The sequence below is a fragment of the Xenopus laevis genome, chromosome 2L (genome assembly GCF_017654675.1).
Source record: "Xenopus laevis strain J_2021 chromosome 2L, Xenopus_laevis_v10.1, whole genome shotgun sequence".
In the NCBI taxonomy this organism is placed as follows: domain Eukaryota; kingdom Metazoa; phylum Chordata; class Amphibia; order Anura; family Pipidae; genus Xenopus; species Xenopus laevis.
The window spans coordinates 48,023,690-48,043,671 of record NC_054373.1 but is presented as its reverse complement, the minus strand read 5'-3'; the positions used below and the strand labels follow the sequence as shown (position 1 = coordinate 48,043,671).

The 19,982-nt window shown below is 39.5% G+C and overlaps 1 protein-coding gene across 1 annotated transcript; it reads left to right on the top strand.

Moving 5' to 3' along the window:
- The first annotated feature begins 1,570 nt into the window (after positions 1-1,570).
- Positions 1,571-9,946, top strand: prkrip1.L (PRKR interacting protein 1) L homeolog). The gene is given in 7 exon segments (NM_001092454.1): positions 1,571-1,620; positions 2,171-2,332; positions 3,512-3,590; positions 4,112-4,212; positions 6,902-6,987; positions 7,708-7,775; positions 9,317-9,946. Coding segments are annotated over 6 exon segments (522 nt in total). The 5' UTR covers positions 1,571-1,620; positions 2,171-2,209; the 3' UTR covers positions 9,382-9,946.
- Positions 9,947-19,982: the final 10,036 nt, after the last annotated feature.

Below are 19,982 nucleotides of genomic sequence, written 5' to 3'. Positions count from 1 at the left end.
AGCAGTATTCTTTTTTTCCTTTCTGTGCTCCTGGTTCTGATTTTTTAAACAAGGTAGCAGTCCGTTCTTCTCCAGCCAAGGCAGTTCTGTTAATCTGTTGGTTTCTGCTACATTGTTTCAAAAATCCAAGCCACCAAGGCAGGAAAAGCTAGAAGGATAGGCCAAACTATATTATTTGCAAAACCACATCAATATTATGTGATCATATGCCCATCAGAGTTTTCATGCAGATGAAGATGATCCTGAGCGGGTACAGCAGATTATTAAGAGGGCTATAGAAGATGCTGACTGTGTGCTAAATAAAGTAAGTTCTTACGTAGGTTATATAAGCAGATCACCCCCCTTTATGTTGACGAAACTGGCTCTGTTTCTTCTTGTCGTTTCCAGATCGCTTTCAGTGGAGACTGGGTGGGTGGGAGCAGGGCCTGAACTAGGGGTAGACATAGGAGGCACGTGCCTAGGGCACAAAGCTGGAGGGGGTGCCAGGCACAGTACCTCTTCTGCCGCCTCCCCTAGTTTGAACCCTTGTGTCCCCCGCCCCTATGGGGCTTGCTTGTTTGTGTTCACGAATAAGGAGGAGGCGACATGGTTACCTAGTTACCTAGTGTGCCTGGCCGACTTGGCCTGGCAAAGGGTGGGAGATTCAAACAGCTGTCAAAATCACCCGCACTGTCCCCTGTGAATATGCAGACAGCAGGTGCCATGCCGCCCTAATCCTTTGTGGCCTGCCCACAAATCTGGGCCTGATTGCACCCGCGCCTGCACCCCCTTGGGCCTGCATAGGGTTGCCACCTGGCCGGTAAAAATGATGGATGATCCCAATGTTATTAATAGGGAAAAAAGAAATATTAGAAGGTTGGTATTTTTTTCCGGAAAAGGTGGCAACCCTACTTGGAGCCCGCAGTAAGTCACATTGTGTGAGGCAGGTCAGAGGTAACTTTTTTGGCTGGCATGGGGGAAGAGCGTGATTTCGCAGGGGAGGCACACGTGTCTAGTTACGCCACTGAGCTTGAGTCTCATATATCCATTTAATCAGATATACAGATCAAACAAATGTGTTTGGCTGTGACCTAGGCACTGTGAGTGTGTGTGTGACATACTGGGGGAGGGATGAGAGGAGCTGATGTGACTGTCACTGATTGGGGGGTGTTCACTGTACTACTACTTAGGGTTACGTCTGTTACTTTACTGTGACTGGGGGCTGCTGTGCTGTAAGTGGTGGGGTTAAGTAGGTGTGTTACTGGGCAGTCATGGGGGCACCAGTGCTGTAATTGGCGGGGGAGAGCTGGAGAGCTACACACTAAGCTTATATATGCATGTCAGTGTCAGATCCATTGCAATCCTGAGCGAAAACTCTAGTCGCTGCACATGCGCAGTCTGTCTCATATCGGATTAAAGCGTTATCCACCAAATTTAGCCCCTTGTGATCTGCGTGCGTCTGTGTTTGTCCGTGTATTTCTCCACAATCCCTAACTCTTGAGTTCTCGGACCTGCCTCTTTGGCAATTCAGCCAATCGCTGTAGCCTTCCTCCCTCCCACCAACACTTCCTGTGCGGCGGCATTTCCGTGTGCAGCGTGTGGTGCAGAGAGAAAACAAACATCATAAGTCAACGAGAGAAGGTGAGGGAGTGTGAATGAGTGAGTGCTTGTTAGCCAGACAGCTCGGGGCTGGTTTGTACTGTCCTTCATGCTGTATTCAGAGGCACTACACTTCAGCTTCTCTGCCCACACTATAATCCTCCTGTAATATCTCATACCTGCAAGACAAATCTAGTTCTTGTAGTATCTAGTGGCTTGTATGGTCCCCACTGCAGAATGTATATTCCTCTCTCCCTTACCTTCCTGGAGGACTACACTTCCAGTCTTGCAGCTCTCCCTTTATCATGTCTCTGCAAGATTCAAGTCTTCCCAGTGGTCCCCTCATTTGTGGGTTTGCCACACAGTATGTTTACATTGGCTTCCAGATGATGCAGGACTGTGCCCGGGTTAAGAAACGCTGGTTTAATTGGACTCCTGCTTATTCTGCATCTTGCTGGGAGAACTAGTATCTATGAAGCTTTCTTCTCATCTTAGTCATGCAGACTTGTGCCTGTGGCATGATATTAAAAGGTAAACATTGGTGCTCATTGCAAAGTTAGAATCACATCAACTATTTTCCCTTTCTTCTTAGATTTGGGATATTTCGTGGATCCCTGAACAAGGAGTAAACATGGCAAAAGAGACTGGGACAGCAAAGCCAGCCCGGCAAAAGAAAGAACCTCAGCCGCTCGTCATCCCAAAAAATGCAACTGATGAGCAAAGGCTGAAACTGGAGAGGTTGATGAGGAACCCTGTAAGATGTGACTGATTGGGGGGGGGGATTATGTGAATGGCAAGTTTTGGCACTTCATCTGTTTCAAAACTACAGCTGCCAGCACCTTCTGCTACTGTCAGTTGTACTTATGCAACGATTGGATTACCAAAGTTTGGTAAATTTTAGGGATGCACAGAATCCACTATTTTGGATTAGGCCGAACCACCGAATCCTTTGTGAAAGATTCAGCCGAATACCGAACAGAATCCGAACCCTAATATATAGGGATAATAGGGATGGGACTGGGAAAACATTTTTTACTTACTTGTTTTGTGACAAAAAGACACACGATTTCCCTCCCGCCCTAATTTGCATATGCCAATTACGATTCGATTTGGCTGAATCCGAATCCGGCTGAAAAAGGCCGAATCCCAAATCGAATCCTGGATTCTGTGCATCCCTAGTAGGTTTTGCAGACTGTTTTCAACTTTGAATTTAAATGGTACATATTTTGAATGCCATATGCATTTGAGTCCAGGGACCTTCAGCCTGTGGCACTCTAGCTTTTGTTGAACTACAATTCTAAACACCCGCAAACCACCAAAAGCAACATCTAATGGGCTATACTCTTAAAGTACGTTGCCTTTACAAGTGTTTTTTATTTTTCAATCCTCAATCCTTACGTCCCTCTTGCCAACAAAGCATTTGCTGTATTTTTCAGAATGATTGCAGATGCAAATAACTTGTATGTCGCTGCCCCGCCCCCATCTTGTGCTGAACTATAATTCCCCGCATGTCCCAAAAGCCTCCTTTGGATAGATGTTTTTTATAGTGTGGCTTTAGAATGGTATGCACCACGTGCTGATATATATGACTAACACTGGAATGTTCAAGTAAAGTCACTAAATATTTGTTGTGAAAAAGTAAAACACAATTATTATTATGTCATCCCCATAAGCATCTTTTCTCTATTGTAAACAATCTCAACTTGGCCAGGATTGCTTCATCACTGAGATCAGGTTAGTTCATCTTCTCTAGGCGTTTATTTCATTAATGTCCCTTTTGAGCAACGATCATGTCGTTTTTGTGTGAAAGGAAAATAACAAAGTCCAGTTTCTCAGTGTATTTATTAGTTGCTAAATAATTTTGCCAAAAATAAATAGCAGCATTTTAATCATTTTATTTATCATCCCCCTTAACCCGGTTTGGTTTTTGTAGGATAAACCTGCTACCGTACCTGAGAGGCCCAAAGAATGGTCTCCAAGATCTGCTCCAGAATTTGTCAGAGATGTCATGGGTAATCATTAACCTAAACTGTATTTGTAGTATGTTACGTGTCTTGCACCCCTTAGGGCGACATAATTCCATACTGTGCACATGGACATGCAGTAAGTGGGATAATTTAGATTGCGGCAATTATAATATACTGAACATGATCACTAGATTTTATAATTAAATGCATTCGTTATTACATACAAATAATTGCATCCCTGATTTTAGCAGTAATTTAAACTCTGCCGCAGGCATGTAATTTATTTTCCCAGATTACATGAATGCACAGCTTACGTTAATATAAATACAGTTTAATACTAATTAATAAGATAAGTTACTGCTGTCACATAAGTGATATTGATGTGTCTGGTGAACCAAGTAGAAAACAGTAATTGCAATAAGATGAGCCAAAAATTTACAAAAATTCTTTATCACTATTATTTACATTGCCAGCAGTACTTTAAAAAAAAAATAACAACACAAATAGTATAATAAGTAAATATATGCAGTAACAAAACTTGCTTATAATAATATTCACTTATCCAGGATCAAGTGCTGGGGCTGGCAGCGGAGAGTTCCATGTATATCGGCATCTTCGGCGCAGAGAGTACCAAAGGCAAGAGTTTCTCGATGGGATGTCCGAAAAGGTTACTGATTTATATGTTTTTGTGATTTTTATTGTATTTATTGTATAGCGCTAACCAAATCAGAGTAAAACCCTCCTTAGAGCAGCATAGCATATATGGAAATAAATCTCCCATAAACTTTCCTTGAAATCCAATAATAAGAAAGTTTCATGTAGTCTTGGCTGATGTGTACATGCACCATATCCATGTTTGACTGGCATCTAAAATTAACACTGCTGCAATGTACATTAAAGGGGTGCAAAAAGTTATAATGGTGGTTGCAGAGGCTTATGGGATATTATATACTAACAGCAATACATGTGTGTAGTAAAGGCTGCTTTTGCTCGTGGCAAATATGACATTGGTGGGCCCCAGTAGCCCCCAAAACACTTTTGTGGCACTACCATTTTCAATCTATTTAAAGGCATACTGCCAGTGTATGTATGTGTATATAATATATATATATATATATATATATATATATATATATATATATATATATATATATAAAACCATGCCCCCATCAGCCATTCCTAAGTGCAATATGTTTCATTTTCCCTAAAGGATTCATAGCTATACATTCATCCAACCCTCCAGTCCTGATTTACTTATATGCTTATGAAGTTAGGTCGCTGTGCATTTGGTGTATGCTTTATTTTGCTAAATACTAAATGTGCCTAGCACCCACATTTGCCATTTTCCTTTAATTAAAGGGTCCATGAATGCATGTGGTCCACTATATTTGCATGCTAGAACAGGGTTCTCTTAGGGGGAAATTCACTAATGGGCGAAAATTTGCCAGCGATGGCCTCGCCAGGTGCAACTTCACACAGACAACGCTAATTCACTAAGTTGCAAAGTTTCTTGGCCAGCGCCAACCGCTTGCGAAGTTGCGCTAGCATTACTACGGCAGGCATAGGGAAGTTGTGCTAGGGTTAGATAATTTGCATACGGCGGGAAGTTACATTTCAATGGACGTATATGTTGCAGCAAATACATTACTCTACACAAGGCCAGGGAACCTTAATAAAATTATATAGAGTTGTTATAATGCCCTACACATGTGCCCACAGTATAGTTTAGGTGCCATATGTTATCAAATGTAGGGGGGAAGGATAACAAGAGGAGCTCTTTTTCAGCCTATCACCCTGTAAAAAGGAAAAGACGCCAGCGTTTTTTGTGACTTAGAAAAAATGTCAACTTTTTTTGGACCAAGTCCTATCTACTCTATTGCACTTTGCCTGGTCTGAGCTGGCAAAGGTAAATCTGGCGCAAGAGGTAACATTCAGTAAAAACAAAAACTTGGTGAATTTGCGTAGTAATGCTCTTTCCCCAGAGCGAAAATACACCTGGCGTTAGACTGCTAAGTTGCGCTAGAGTCTATCTTCTTCGCTAGCGTAATTACCCCAGCGCCCATTAGTGTATCGGCGAAGTGCCAAAACGACGTCATGCTGGCTTTTTTCGCCAGCTTTTCGCCCTTTAGTAAATTTGCCCCCTAGCGAGAACCCTCTTGTGGATTTTATGGTCTCCAGTCTGCCAAATGACTTTAGCCTTACTTGTCTGAAATTGAAGGGGTTATTTATTAAAGGTCGAGTTGTGTTTTTCCCGAAAAAATTTGGGTTTTCGAGGGTAGTTTAAGTAAAAGCTCGAATTTTTCAGGATTAGAAATAAAAACTAAATTTTTCGAGATTTATTATGCCCCGCAGCTGCAAAAAGCTTGAATCTAAAAATACTCCAGCTAAATCCTGCTGAGGTCACGTAGAAGTCAATGGCAGAGGTTCCTTGAACCATTTGAAGATGTTCTTAGCTGATAACTTGATCTGAATTCGAACATTTGAGTTTTACACCCCGATTGAATTGATTCACGTTTTTACATTCAGGTCAAGCATTCGAGTTTTTTCCCCCCGAATGCATTGATTCAGGTTTTTACATTCAAGTTTTTTTTTTTTTTTTTATAAATAAGCAAACATTTGAGTTGTGAGTTTATTCGAGGTCGAGAAAACCACAAAAACCTCACAAACTCGACCTATGATAAATAACCCCCAGTTTATTGTATGGGAAATGTTAGACAGGACTAGCTTAAGACCGTGAAGGTGCAAGAATTAAAGTTTAAGAATTTAACTGAGAACTTCCCTTTCAAGCCAAGACAGCAATTTGCATGATTATTTGGCTGTTAGGGGCAACTGTTTCCCATTATAATACATGTAAGTACATACAGAGTGCATGTATGTGTAGCGTACCCAGTATATTCCCAGGTGAAGATGTTTCCCAGACAAGAATTCCTATGATGCTTTGATGAACCACTGTAAAATCAGCCTATGTTTTAATTGGCTTGATGTCAGCTGCCAAAGATACAACATTTCTAACCAATAATTGCTATGCAATTTAAGAATTGTGCAGATTTGCCTAATGCCAAGATTTCCATTTATTTCAGTTTCTTATTCCTAGGCGTGTTCTGTGAAATACACCCTATATACTCTCTCAGTGTAGTCATACATTCAAGAGAGGTTTCTGCTTGAAAACCATTCACATCCTACAAACAGTCCTCACTCTGCTTTAGATAAATTTGGTGCCACCTTGTTTCTCTGTTGAGAACCTGCAAGGCTTCAGGTGTCTTTCATGTGTCCGCTCAAAAGGGCCAGATTATTTTTTATGTTTGTTGTATTACTGATCGTTTACTCTTTAACGTTAAGTCATTACACTATTGCAGCAACGCTTGGATGAAGAGTATAAAAAAAAATTGATTCAGAACAAAATGTTAGAAGAAGAAAGAACAGCAAAACGCAGATTGAAAAGGTAATTCTATTTTTTCTTGATAAGTGATTGTAATCAAACTAATGGAGGTTTTATATGTGCCTGGAAGGAATGAGAATTAAGGTTGTGTAGTGCAGTTCTAGAACAAAAATTTATTATGGTTGACTTATAAATGTTGTTGTGTTTTAGTGGAAGTGAAAGCAAACTATCAGTCCTGTTTTGAATGACAGCTTGCATTTCTGTTTTCACATTTTTCTTAAATATATTTATCCACAGTGATGTGAAGCCAAAAATACAAATTTAACATACAAATAAAAACATACACAGAATTGAATCCTCCTTTAGGCCTTGCATATTTTTAAAGTATAACAAAAACCTCTGACCGTCTGAACCGTACTGTCTTTGTTAGAGGGGATATGACATATGTATAACAGAACTCTTATTCAGGAAGTTCGGGATCTGGGGATTTCCAGATAAGGGATCTTTTGGTAATTTGGCATATGTGTACATAAAAAATCATTTAAACATTACAGAAACCCTATAGAATTGTTTTGCCCCAATAAGGATTTATTATTATGGGGTCAAGCACAGGGTATTGTTTTATTATTACAGAGAAAAAGGGAATAATTTTTAAAAAAAATTAGAATTGTTTACTTAAAATTGAGTCTATGGGAGGTGGTAATTTGGCATTTTCCAGATATTGGTAAAACTCATGAAGACCGCTGTTTTACACTTCTAATAAGCTTTATTTCTATTTTGTAGACAAAAGTTAAAAGAAAAGAAAAAAATGTGTAAAAAAGGCAAAAAAGAAGAGAAGAAAGAAGATAAAGGTTTGTATTTGGCAAAACAAATAACCTGTATATAAGCAGATATGGTAAACGGTGAAAAATACGGCATAAGCCGCACTGTGTGACAATGGACATATTGGGATACTGAGAGAGATTTTTATATTTCTACTTTACCCTCTAATTCTGTCATCATGGACTAATTGTGCACAGGACCAATTTCCCAAAAAGTGGCATTAAACAGTCCCATAAATGAATATAACAATTGCTTGAAAAGTCCTCACTACATCACTTATCAAATGACATTTTCCTGAAATAGTATCTGTATGTTTTTTCAAGCACATATTGCCTGGTATGAACACTTGTCTGTAGGGGGTTGTTTTCGGTATTTTAAAGAAGAACCAAAGGTATAATCATTGGAGGGTGCCAAAATGCTAGGCACTCTCCCCTCCTCAGTGATCTAATAGCCTATACTTGCTTATACTTTTATATTCTAATCGCTTACCTGATACCTCAGGCTGGTGCTGCTATTTGTCTTGAGATGGCCTAGTCATAGTGGTTGCCCTGCTGATTTTGAACACTAGGTTGCTCAGGACCTTACCCAGAGACCAGTTGCATAAGAGAGTCCAAACTTTTCTGGGGGAGCCGGGAAATGTAGTGGCATACAGAGGCACATGTTTCTGAGCTAGAAAAAGAAATCATTGCCATTCCTTGCACCTTCCAAAACAGTGCCATGAAAAATCAGTCTTTATTTCTCTCCATATACCACATTTAGGGATCACAAAACTGATATATGGAGTTTAAGTGTTGCACGGCAAAGTGTTTATTTATAGTCAAATATATTTTGCTTCTAAGTATTAACTTTTCTAAGAAAGCATGGATGTAGAATACATTGCATTCAGGTCATTAATTCTGAAGTTTAAATAATTCTCTAAAGGGCAAGTGGTTCATTCTAATGAAAACCTTCCTTATCTTATAACAAGGTTACAGGCTTATGAAAAAACATCTGTATTAGTAGTTCCAAAAATATCTGGGAAAACTGATATTGCTGAAGCCAAATTTCAGTCTAGTTTGCACGGGAACAAGTAGGCACCAAGCTTAAAACAGTTATTGCTCATCAGTCAATATTTGCTTGAAAAAAGTATAGAGATGCCAGACCTCCATCTCCTGGCCTTCAGGCTGTGCTCCTTCAGCTGCTTCTTTAGACTTTTAAAACCATTTTTGTAGATTTAAATGGAAAAGCATGTTCTGTGTATGACCACAAGATGGTGTAGATTCATCTAGATTAGAACGTTTATGGCAGCTGTTCCTCAAGATGAGGAACTACATTTCCAGCTTTTAGGAGGATTTGTAATTCAACAGCTGGTGAGATTTACGTTGAATTTTCTGTTCTTCTCTGGAGTTGCAGAATCATATAATAAAATGAAATAATTTAAGAAGGCCTTTTTAAAATCTATTGCGGTTTACCTGGTTAGATATAGAATAGATGATATAGAGAAGTATGTGTGCTCATTAATTTAAAAACAAAATTTACAGGATTTGATAGAACTAAATTATACACTCATTCCTGTTCTTTTTAATTTTAGATGGACATACAGATCCTGAAAATTCTGCAGAATCCAGCGATAAATCAGATTTAGAAGACCAATAACTACAGTGTAGAACTATGTATTCTCCAGCTGCAACACCATGGACTTTATCTTTACTAGAGAGAAGGCATTATTTTATATGTTCATAATTAGTGCTATAAGGGTTACTTTTTTTTAGAATTTGAGCACAAATGGAACAGTTGATACTTTTTTTTTTTTTTTAATTGCGTAATGGTGAAAGCAAAGGACGGATAGAGTCATCCAATGAATGCAGGGTTTACTGTTTGTAAAGCTCTGTTTGATTCTCAGGAGCAGAGGCACATTGTTATATAACTCGCTGTATGCTTGGCCTTAAACATTTTGCAGCAGTTAATAAACATGAGAAAGAAAATAAATAAAATAAACTCTTCAAAGTGATGCACTTCGCCATGTGTTTATATATCACCAGTATGTTTTGGAGAGCTTTACGGTAGGGTTATTGAATACAGATGGGATCAGAGGGCCCTGCTTACATACAACCTAATATCAATTGATATATTAAAGCACTGAAAATGCCATAAAGTGTTTTTTTACATTTAAAATTTGTATATGTTCCACCAGCACCTCCAAATAAAGGTTGCAAGATAAGGAGTGTCTCATTAAACAGAGGGCTTCTCTGTGAACTGATTTGTTTGGAAGAAGAGTCAGGAAGTAGAGTCAGGAAGTATAAGATGACTTTACTTTCGATTTCAGAATGTTTCTTAAGTGCCAGAAATAAAAACAAAAAACAGTATGAAAGTAAGTTCAGCACAAGCCACTGATATTCCTTGTCATCAGCTCTTACAACACGTTTATCCTTAATACTGTGTTGGGGTATGCTGGATGATCTACAAGGGTATAACTTGCCTAGCAAAAAAATATATTTTGGGCACCCTCCATTATTTAGATGTAATCTGTGACAACCCCCACCACACATACATACATTTTAGACCGAGACAACTTTTTTCTAATTTTGGTTCTGTACATTGCCACAATGATTTTTTAATGAAACAACTCAGATGCAGTTGAATTGCAGACTTACAGCTTTAATTTGGTGAGTTGAACAAAAAGATTGGATAAAAATGTGAGGAACTAAAGCCTTTTTTTTTTAACACAAAAAAAAGGCTTTTTTCTCCCCCACCCTCCATGCCTTCCTACAGCTGTTACTACATGGAGATTGACTTGAAAAAGGGAGCAGCGAGCACCCGAAACATTAAGATCTCCGTATGGATCAGTATTTGCATTTAAGCCTTTATTCTGCAGATTTTATGTGAAGACAATAAACGCTATGCTTTATAGATATATATATATATATATATATATATAGGACTCTTGTATTTGTCTATATGTATTTTGTGGTCACAGCCTCATTGCACCCCCGCCTAATGATTTTAAAAACTAGTGGTGAGCACAACTTTCCCTTGTTTGTTATAGTTCTACAAGAGCAGTGACCGGCTCCATGTTGTAGCTCCCACCCTCTCCAACTATAGTCAGGTGATCCCACTGGTGTCTAATAAAAGGGCAGCCAAGCTTGGGAGTTTTACTTTGAAAGCAGCTAGTAAGTTGCAGGTGAAACGTATTCGTCCCTTTTATAAAATGTATAATTAAACCATAGAATTCTTAATGAATCTGATGAAAATTGAGCATAGGACTGGCCAGATATGGGATGACTTTGACGTAGTTGGCCAGCTTAAATATATTGCAATATATGGACAAACAATCCCTGTTTTGTTTAAAGGGTAAGGCATTTTTCAGTAGCAGTATGCACAAAATGTCTCTGTCTTAAATATATTGATAATGGGTTGAGTGCAGAGGACTCTTGTATTTGTCTATATATATATATATATATATATATATATACATACGTATATATATACTTATGGATTTTAACTAATCACTGTAACACGAGCAAATGAAACACAGCGGTGACATCTAGTGGACACAATGAATTTTACAAGTACACATTTTTATGAAGATTTTCACTGATTGTTATTATGTGGTATTTGAAATTGTTTTTTTGCACAAATTTTTAATGCACTTATTTATGATATTTATAATATTTATGATGTACAATGGATGAGTGTTTTATAGTAATAAGCACTATCAAAAGCAAATGTATGTGTATGACACTGAAGCAAAGATGGTCACAATGGGTTAAATCACGCAATTAATGATGTTTGGATAACTAGCACTGATTGGAAGATTTGAATTTGTAAGGCTATTTAAGGTTGGTCAAATGTTTCTGAATTATCCTTGAGAAAGGTCCCAATAGGGACCGAAACGTTGGAATGCAACAGAAATAAAAAAACTACTTTTTACATATGGGAGTGCTGGTTCTTCGCAGAATTTGTATATATATATATATATACACAGTGGTGTGAAAAACTATTTGCCCCCTTCCTGATTTCTTATTCTTTTGCATGTTTGTCACACTTAAATGTTTCTGCTCATCAAAAACCGTTAACTATTAGTCAAAGATAACATAATTGAACACAAAATGCAGTTTTTAAATGAAGGTTTACGTTATTAAGGGAGAAAAAAAAACTCCAAATCTACATGGGCCTGTGTGAAAAAGTGATTGCCCCCCTTGTTAAAAAATAACTTAATTGTGGTTTATCACACCTGAGTTCAATTTCAAAGGTTATAAAGCCATTTCTAAAGCTTTGGGACTCCAGCGAACCACAGTGAGAGGCATTATCCACAAATGGCAAAAACATGGAACAGTGGTGAACCTTCCCAGGAGTGGCCGGCCGACCAAAATTACCCCAAGAGCGCAGAGACAACTCATCCGAGAGGCCACAAAAGACCCAGGACAACATCTAAAGAACTGCAGGCCTCACTTGCCTCAATTAAGGTCAGTGTTCACGACTCCACCATAAGAAAGAGACTGGGCAAAAACAGCCTGCATGGCAGATTTCCAAGGCGCAAACCACTTTTAAGCAAAAAGAACATTAAGGCTCGTCTCAATTTTGCTAAAGAACATCTCAATGATTGCCAAGACAAAAGTTGAACTTTTTGGAAGGTGCGCGTCCCGTTACATCTGGCGTAAAAGTAACACAGCATTTCAGAAAAAGAACATCATACCAACAGTAAAATATGGTGGTGGTAGTGTGATGGTCTGGGGTTGTTTTGCTGCTTCAGGACCTGGAAGACTTGCTGTGATAGATGGAACCATGAATTCTACTGTCTACCAAAAAATCCTGAAGGAGAATGTCCGGCCATCTGTTCGTCAACTCAAGCTGAAGCGATCTTGGGTGCTGCAGGAGGACAATGACCCAAAACACACCAGCAAATCCACCTCTGAATGGCTGAAGAAAAACAAAATGAAGACTTTGGAGTGGCCTAGTCAAAGTCCTGACCTGAATCCTATTGAGATGTTGTGGCATGACCTTAAAAAGGTGGTTCATGCTAGAAAACCCTCAAATAAAGCTGAATTACAACAATTCTGCAAAGATGAGTGGGCCAAAATTCCTCCAGAGTGCTGTAAAAGACTCCTTGCAAGTTATCGCAAACGCTTGATTGCAGTTATTGCTGCTAAGGGTGGCCCAACCAGTTATTAGGTTCAGGGGGCAATTACTTTTTCACACAGGTTTGGATTTCTTTTCTCCCTAAATAATAAAAACCCTCATTTAAAAACTGCATTTTGTGTTTACTTGTGTTATCTTTCACTAATAGTTAAATGTGTTTGATGATCAGAAACATTTTGTGTGACAAACATGCAAAAGAATAAGAAATCAGGAAGGGGGCAAATAGTTTTTCACACCACTGTATGTGTATGTGTATGTGTATGTGTATGTGTATATGGTAATAGAATGCTGATGCACACCAGGATTTTCTTTTCAAAGTTACTTTATTTAATCGACGTTTCGGTCCACGTCTGGGACCTTTATCAAGTCCCAGACGTGGACCGAAACGTCGATTAAATAAAGTAACTTTGAAAAGAAAATCCTGGTGTGCATCAGCATTCTATTACTATATAAGTCATTCTGTCTTTGCACCCAGGTGAAGTTTTTTCTAAGTGTGTGCTCAAGCCTATATATATATTACACAAAAGCCATGAATATCTTGTAAATTATATCCTTATAAATGATGAGTAGTGATGTCATTTCTGTCACATGACTCACTATAACTTGTGTATTATAATAAATAAAGTACCCCCTGTTGCAAAATATGAGGATATTAGAAGTTATCTTTGGCCTCGTGTTTTTATATGGTCATGAAACTCCTCGGTAACTTATAATATCCTTATATTTTACAAGAGGGGGTACTTCACCAAATTATTCGCCAAATAGTGTAGTAAAGACTGTCAGCACAAGAATAAGAAGAAATGTGCAAATCTTTCCCCACACACATTGCACCATGTTTTGACCTAATGTCTGCCATGTTGGATGAGTGTCTGCCATTCTTACTGGTCTATTTTGATAGTGGGTACTGGTTGCCGCTACCTGTGCCCAGTTTGTTAAAAAATGAGTCCAGTTTAGTTGCTGAGCCAAATGCAAGCCCGTCATTAATACCAGAGTTGAACATTGAACTAAAGCATAGGAGTACATAATAGTACAGACTAATTTAAATGACCAGTAGAGGGCACTGAGAACATACACTACACAGTACTGCACATCCTCACATGATTATTATTATTACCATATTTTTTATAAACATTGTATTTGTATTATGTGCTAAGTGTTAAATTAGAATTGAGGACAGGGGACTGCACATTTCTCCCTTTCATGTAAACTGTTTTAACGCCACCCTGATACCCAGGGGCAAAGCTCTAGGCCCCCCACCAACCTATACTTCTGCACCCCAGCGGTGCATGGTGATGGGGCACCCACGGTCTCAGTTGGGCAGCAGGGAATGGAGAGATCTCAATCTAATCAAACCCTTTTCTTCCACTGGGCTCCACTGCAGCCAATGGTTCTACAGCGGATACTTTGGCCTTGGGAAGATCACAAGGAAATATCAAGCTGGGACCACAGGGGCTTTTAAAATCCTTGGCTGCCGAGCTACAGATGATGGGCTAATTATTTGTGTCACTTTTCCACCATGGTATTTATATTCCTCTGACATCTTTAAAACAAGGGCTTACACCTTGCATAACCCACACTAGCGATGGGCGAATCTGACCCCTTTCTCTTCACAAAAAATTAGCAAAATGGAGAAAATTCACCAAAATTAAGTCTATGGGCGTCAATTTTTTTGACTAAAAAATGTTGACGTGCAACATTTTTTTCCGCCGATTGGACTCTATGGGTAAATTTACTAAGTGGCAAAAATTTGCCCGTCACACAATGCTAGTTTACCAAAATGCGAAGTTGCATCCAGAGCGCCGAAACATTGATGAATTTTCACTAGCGTTACTTCGGCAATGCGAACAAAGATGCGCTAGCATTCAATTCTGCCTAGCGCAACTTCATTATAGGTCTTCGCTAATTTGCGTACGGCGGAAAATTATAAAGTTGAATAGACGTATATGTTGCAGCAAATACATTACGTTACACAAGTCCAGAGAACCTTAATAAAGAAAATAGAGTTGTTATAATGCCCTACACATGAGCCCACTGTATAGTTTATGTTCCATATGTTAGAAAATGTATGGGGGAACCAGGTTAATTTTAAGGACTTTTGCAGGCTATCACTCTGAAAAAATGAAAAGACGCCAGCGTTTTATGGACTTAAACCTTTTTCCACTAAAAAATATGATGTAAGTAACGGAAGAATGAGGAAGTTCAATGCACTTTGCCTGGTCTGAGCAGTAAAATCCGCATCTTAGTGAATTTGCAGAGTAACGTCCATTAGCCAGAACGAAAATTCGCCTGGCGATAAAGTATGAATCACCGCTAGCGTCTATCTCCTTCACTAGCGAAGTGACGTCTGTCCCTGAAAAAGGTAATGCTGGCGAATCTTCGCCCTTTGTAAATCATTTCCCATATGGCTGTAATTTTCTGGCGAAACTTGGTGAAAAATTTAGTTAGTCACTAGCACACACCATAGTTTTTACATTTGTGTATGCATCTGTGTTGTTGGATACATTTCTTTGTGAGATTTCCTGGAGCAACTGACTTTCCAGCAGCCACATTTTATTGAATAAAGGACAGCTTTACTGCAATTTGCTTAAGAACAATTGTCTGATTTGCTGCAGTAGTGACACCAGAGGAAGCAGCAGCAGTAAGGGTAAAGAAAGTAAAGTAAGGGTAAAGTCAGGTTGGAACGCATATGGTGGACAAGGAAGGTGTGATGACTCAGCTTTACATCCATAGGGCACCATGAAAATCCTAGTGGGAAAAGTGCAGTGACCTCACCTAAGCTCTTACATGATAAGGTGCGTCTATCCATTAAACAGTGGATAAACAAAGAAACCACATCGTATTCAGGTTCTGGCAAGAATATATCTAAGGGCAGCTTCAAAAGTATAGTACCCCAACTTTGCAGTTTCAAATAATGATAAAAATGAATAATAAGTTATTTAGATAGGGAAAATAAGCGCAAATCGCTAGAATGGATACTAAATTGACACTATCCAGTGTCAATTTTCTTTGTGCAGTTTTACTTTACTCTATTGTTTTCCCCTAGATTTACAGACAGCCTCCTTAACCTGGGTAATCTCTGAATCCTACCAACTCAAAAGGTGTATTTCAGTGCTTTGCACGGACCTGATCTAACAATAAAACTGGCTGTGTGCAAGATTGTGACTAGAAATTGTACAGTTATAATTGTGCTATTGGCTCCACCCATAATTCCTTTATTAAGGATTACAATATTGTATTTTTGGTTTACAGCAATACTCAGTGTAGCAAATAAGACATGCAAATAAGGATTATTCCTTATTCCAATGACACCATAGTACCTGTCTGAAATACAGTATATATTGATGGTTTAGAGGTTATAATGGACCAGTATAATAAAGATTGACTGGTGGTTCGCCTTTAAATTAACTTTAAGTATGTTATGGAATGGCCAACTGTAAGCAACTTTTATATTTGTCCTTCATTATTTCTTTTTTTAATAGGTTTTTAATTTGCCTTTTTCTTTTGCCTTTTTTTCCTAGCTTTCACATAGGGGTCACTGACCCCCATCTAAAAAACAAATACTCTGTAAGGCTACACATTTGGGGGCCGATTCACTAAATTCGAGTGAAGGACTCGAAGTAAAAAAACTTCGAATTTCGAAGTGTTTTTTGGGCTACTTCGACCATCGAATGGGCTAGTTCGACCTTCGACTACGACTACAACTTCGAATCGAAGGATTCGAAGTAAAAATCGTACGACTATTCGACCATTCGATAGTCGAAGTACTGTCTCTTTAAAAAAAACTTCGACCCCCTAGTTCGGCAGATAAAAGCTACCGAAGTCAATGTTAGCCTATGGGGAAGGTCCCCATAGGCTTGCCTAAGTTTTTTTGATCGAAGGATATTCCTTCGATCGTTGGATTAAAATCCTTCGAATCGTTCGATTCGAAGGATTTAATCGTTCGATCGAAGGAATAATCCTTCGATCGTACGATCGTAGCATTTGCGCTAAATCCTTCGACTTCGATATTCGAAGTCGAAGGATTTCAATTCCTAGTCGAATATCGAGGGTTAATTAACCCTCGATATTCGACCGTTGATGAATCGGCCCCTTATTGTTATTGCTACTTGCTTTTATTTCTCATCTTTCTAATCAGGCCTCTCCTATTCATATTCCAGTCTTTTATTGAAACCAGTGCATGTTTGCTAGGATAAATTACTTTTTTGTGTTGCCTTATATAGGTTTGTTGACTACTGCATATCTTGATTCATCATTGTCATATATAATGACTAATATACAGAGTCTGTTAAACTGCTAAATTTAGAGTCAACTGCGAAATTTTGCTAACCGCCATGTCTAAATGTAAGTCTGTGGAATACATATGTTAAATACGTAACATTCAAACCTATGTGTATATCTCAAAGTGTTTTTTTGAGAAAATGTCCTTTTGATATATACTCCTGTTGTGCAATTGGAGAAAACTTGGTTCACTTAAATTTCATTTTATTTTCTCAATGATTTATTTTTTAAAGATTCATTAATAGTTACTTTATTTAGTCCATTTCTTTTTCTTCCTTTTTTCTTTTTTTTTCTTATTAATTACTTTTTCCTTATTTATTATCAATATTTTTGCATATAATGATGGCTGTTGTTTTTTTGAGGAGCACGTTTAGCATGTATTATGTTATTATCTCCCCCATTTTCTTTTGTTTTTTCTTTGTTTTTTCATATTGTATTGCACAGATATGTTGGTAACATTTAGCACTTTAACCACTAGGTGGATCGTCATTGATTGCATAAAGTTTTAACATGTGATTGTTGTTTTGTGATTGGTCACAGCCCCTTTATAACCTGTGTACAGAGATGTGGCATTCAACCTATGAGTAAGTGCCCCAGCAGGCACGAAAGGTGTTAGGTCTTGCTCTGATGTCCTAATACATTTTTACATTTTTTAATTGATTGATTCATTATTTCTGGGGATACTCACATTTTCCTTTTTTGAAATGTTGACTAGGATAATTTGGACCCTATATATATAAATATATATATATATATATATATATATATATATATATATATATATATATATATATATATATATATATATATATAAATGGACCCCATCTACATGACCTGCACCCTCAGCTGATTCCCCCAGGTAGGTCAGATTCCCATTCACCTCCTGGTCTCCCTGCAGTCATGGGGTCTGCTGTGTGGCAGTTACTGTGTTAGGACACCTCTAATAAATGCATATTGCAGGGCTGCATTGATTGTGTACTGATTGATTTCAATCAGTAAAACCCTACCAGCTGGATTTTTTATATTTGTCCCTGTATTATCAATTGACAACGCGCGATATACAGGTGAAATGCCATTCACGCAGGGCCAGAACTAGGAGTAGGCAGAGTAGGCACGTGCCTAGGGCGCAAAGTTGGGAGGGCACCAGGCACATGCCTTCTCTGACACCTACCCCATGTCAGGTCGCCTCTCTCCAAAAGCTTCTTCTATTGGCCCGTAGCTGTGCTTCCGTGCATGCGCGCTAACATCAATTGGCACATACGTGAGCGAACGTCAAAAGGCGCATACGTGCGCGAGAGCGTTGGTTCGCGAAGGCGCACAAAAGTGGGAGTTTGCGCATGCGCACCGCCAGGAAGTGCCAGTTTACGCAAGCACGCGTCTTGCAGGCACCGGACCGACCTGGCCTAGGGTGCCTGGCTGGCGGCCATGCATTCAAGCAATTATAGAAGAAAAGCATTCTCATTAGTGATGCGTGGGTCGTGTAAAAACCCGCCCTCCCTCCACCGATGCCCACCCAAGCCCGACTTTCGGGTTCCTTTTTCTTACCCGTGCGACATGCCCTGCCGCTGACGTTACAAAAGGGGCAAGGCAAGCAGGCGCAGAAGCTGGCAGTGTAAGGTAGCAGGAGGGGAGAGCAGGGAGAGAAGCTTGACCCGGTCTTACCCACAAATGGGGGTGTGGGGTCCGATAGGTATTGGGCTGGCCCACACATCACTATTTCTCATATGCCAAGCAATACTTTATTTGGAGGTGCTGGATGAACAGATACAAACTTTAAATCTAAAAAACAAATAATTCACCTTTTAAAATTACTGGTCATTTAAGTACAGCTATTGTGTGGCTAATGCTAATCTGTATAATGTTTTTTTTACATTTTTTCCCCCTGAAAATAATAGCTGCTCATTCATGGGAAAAGAACATGTTCTCTCCCATGCCCACGGTGCTGTCATTTGCATTGTTCTGCTCTGCATATTCAGCAATGTGATGCTATTATGTACCAAGCAGGTGAGCTAATATAAGGAAATCATGCAGTATATTATTGTACCTAGATTTTATCCTTATTTGCTCCTGGATATTTAGATTTCTTAGAAAAACCTTGAGAGCAATGTATATTATTCTGTATTACTTTCTTGTACATATCATTCTCAGTGTCAGGGAGCCGGGAGCCCCCTCTGGGGAGTAGTCCGGATCTAGGAGGAAGCCCCTCAGGAGGGATCAGGGTCGTGGTATCCAGGGGTTAGGCAAGAGAATAAACAAAGTCCAAGCACAGGTCAGAAGGCAGGCGGAATACAAACAAAGTCCAGGGCAAGGTAGGGGGTAAAAGGCAGGCAGAGTAACAGCGAAGTCCAGGTCCAGGCAAGGGGTCACTCCAAGGAATCAGGCAAAAATAGCAGGGAAAACAGCAAGGGAACCCAGGAATCACTTAGGGAACAGGATCCTATTTTCAGGCGCCATCTTGGCGCCTCAGGCGTCCTTTTATCTTTGAATTTGGCGCCCTTGCGCCAGCGTCAGCGCGCCTGCGACCGTCGCGCCGTGCTGGCGTCACAACGCCGGCGTCGGCACCCACGTGGGTTGCCTGGGCGCCGCCATCTTGGATTCTTCGCCGCCGGGAGCGGACGCGACTCCTCGCGCTCCCGGCGGTCTTGACAGTACCCCCCCCCTCACGGGGGGCCTCAGGACCACCGGGACTTGGTTTCTGGGGAAACTTGGAGTGGAAGTCTCTTACCAAACAAGGAGCATGCACATCACGGTGTCCCTCCCAAGAGCATTCTTCGGGGCCAAAGCCCTTCCAATGGATGAGGTATTGAAGGGACCCTCTGGAGATTCTGGAATCAAGGATT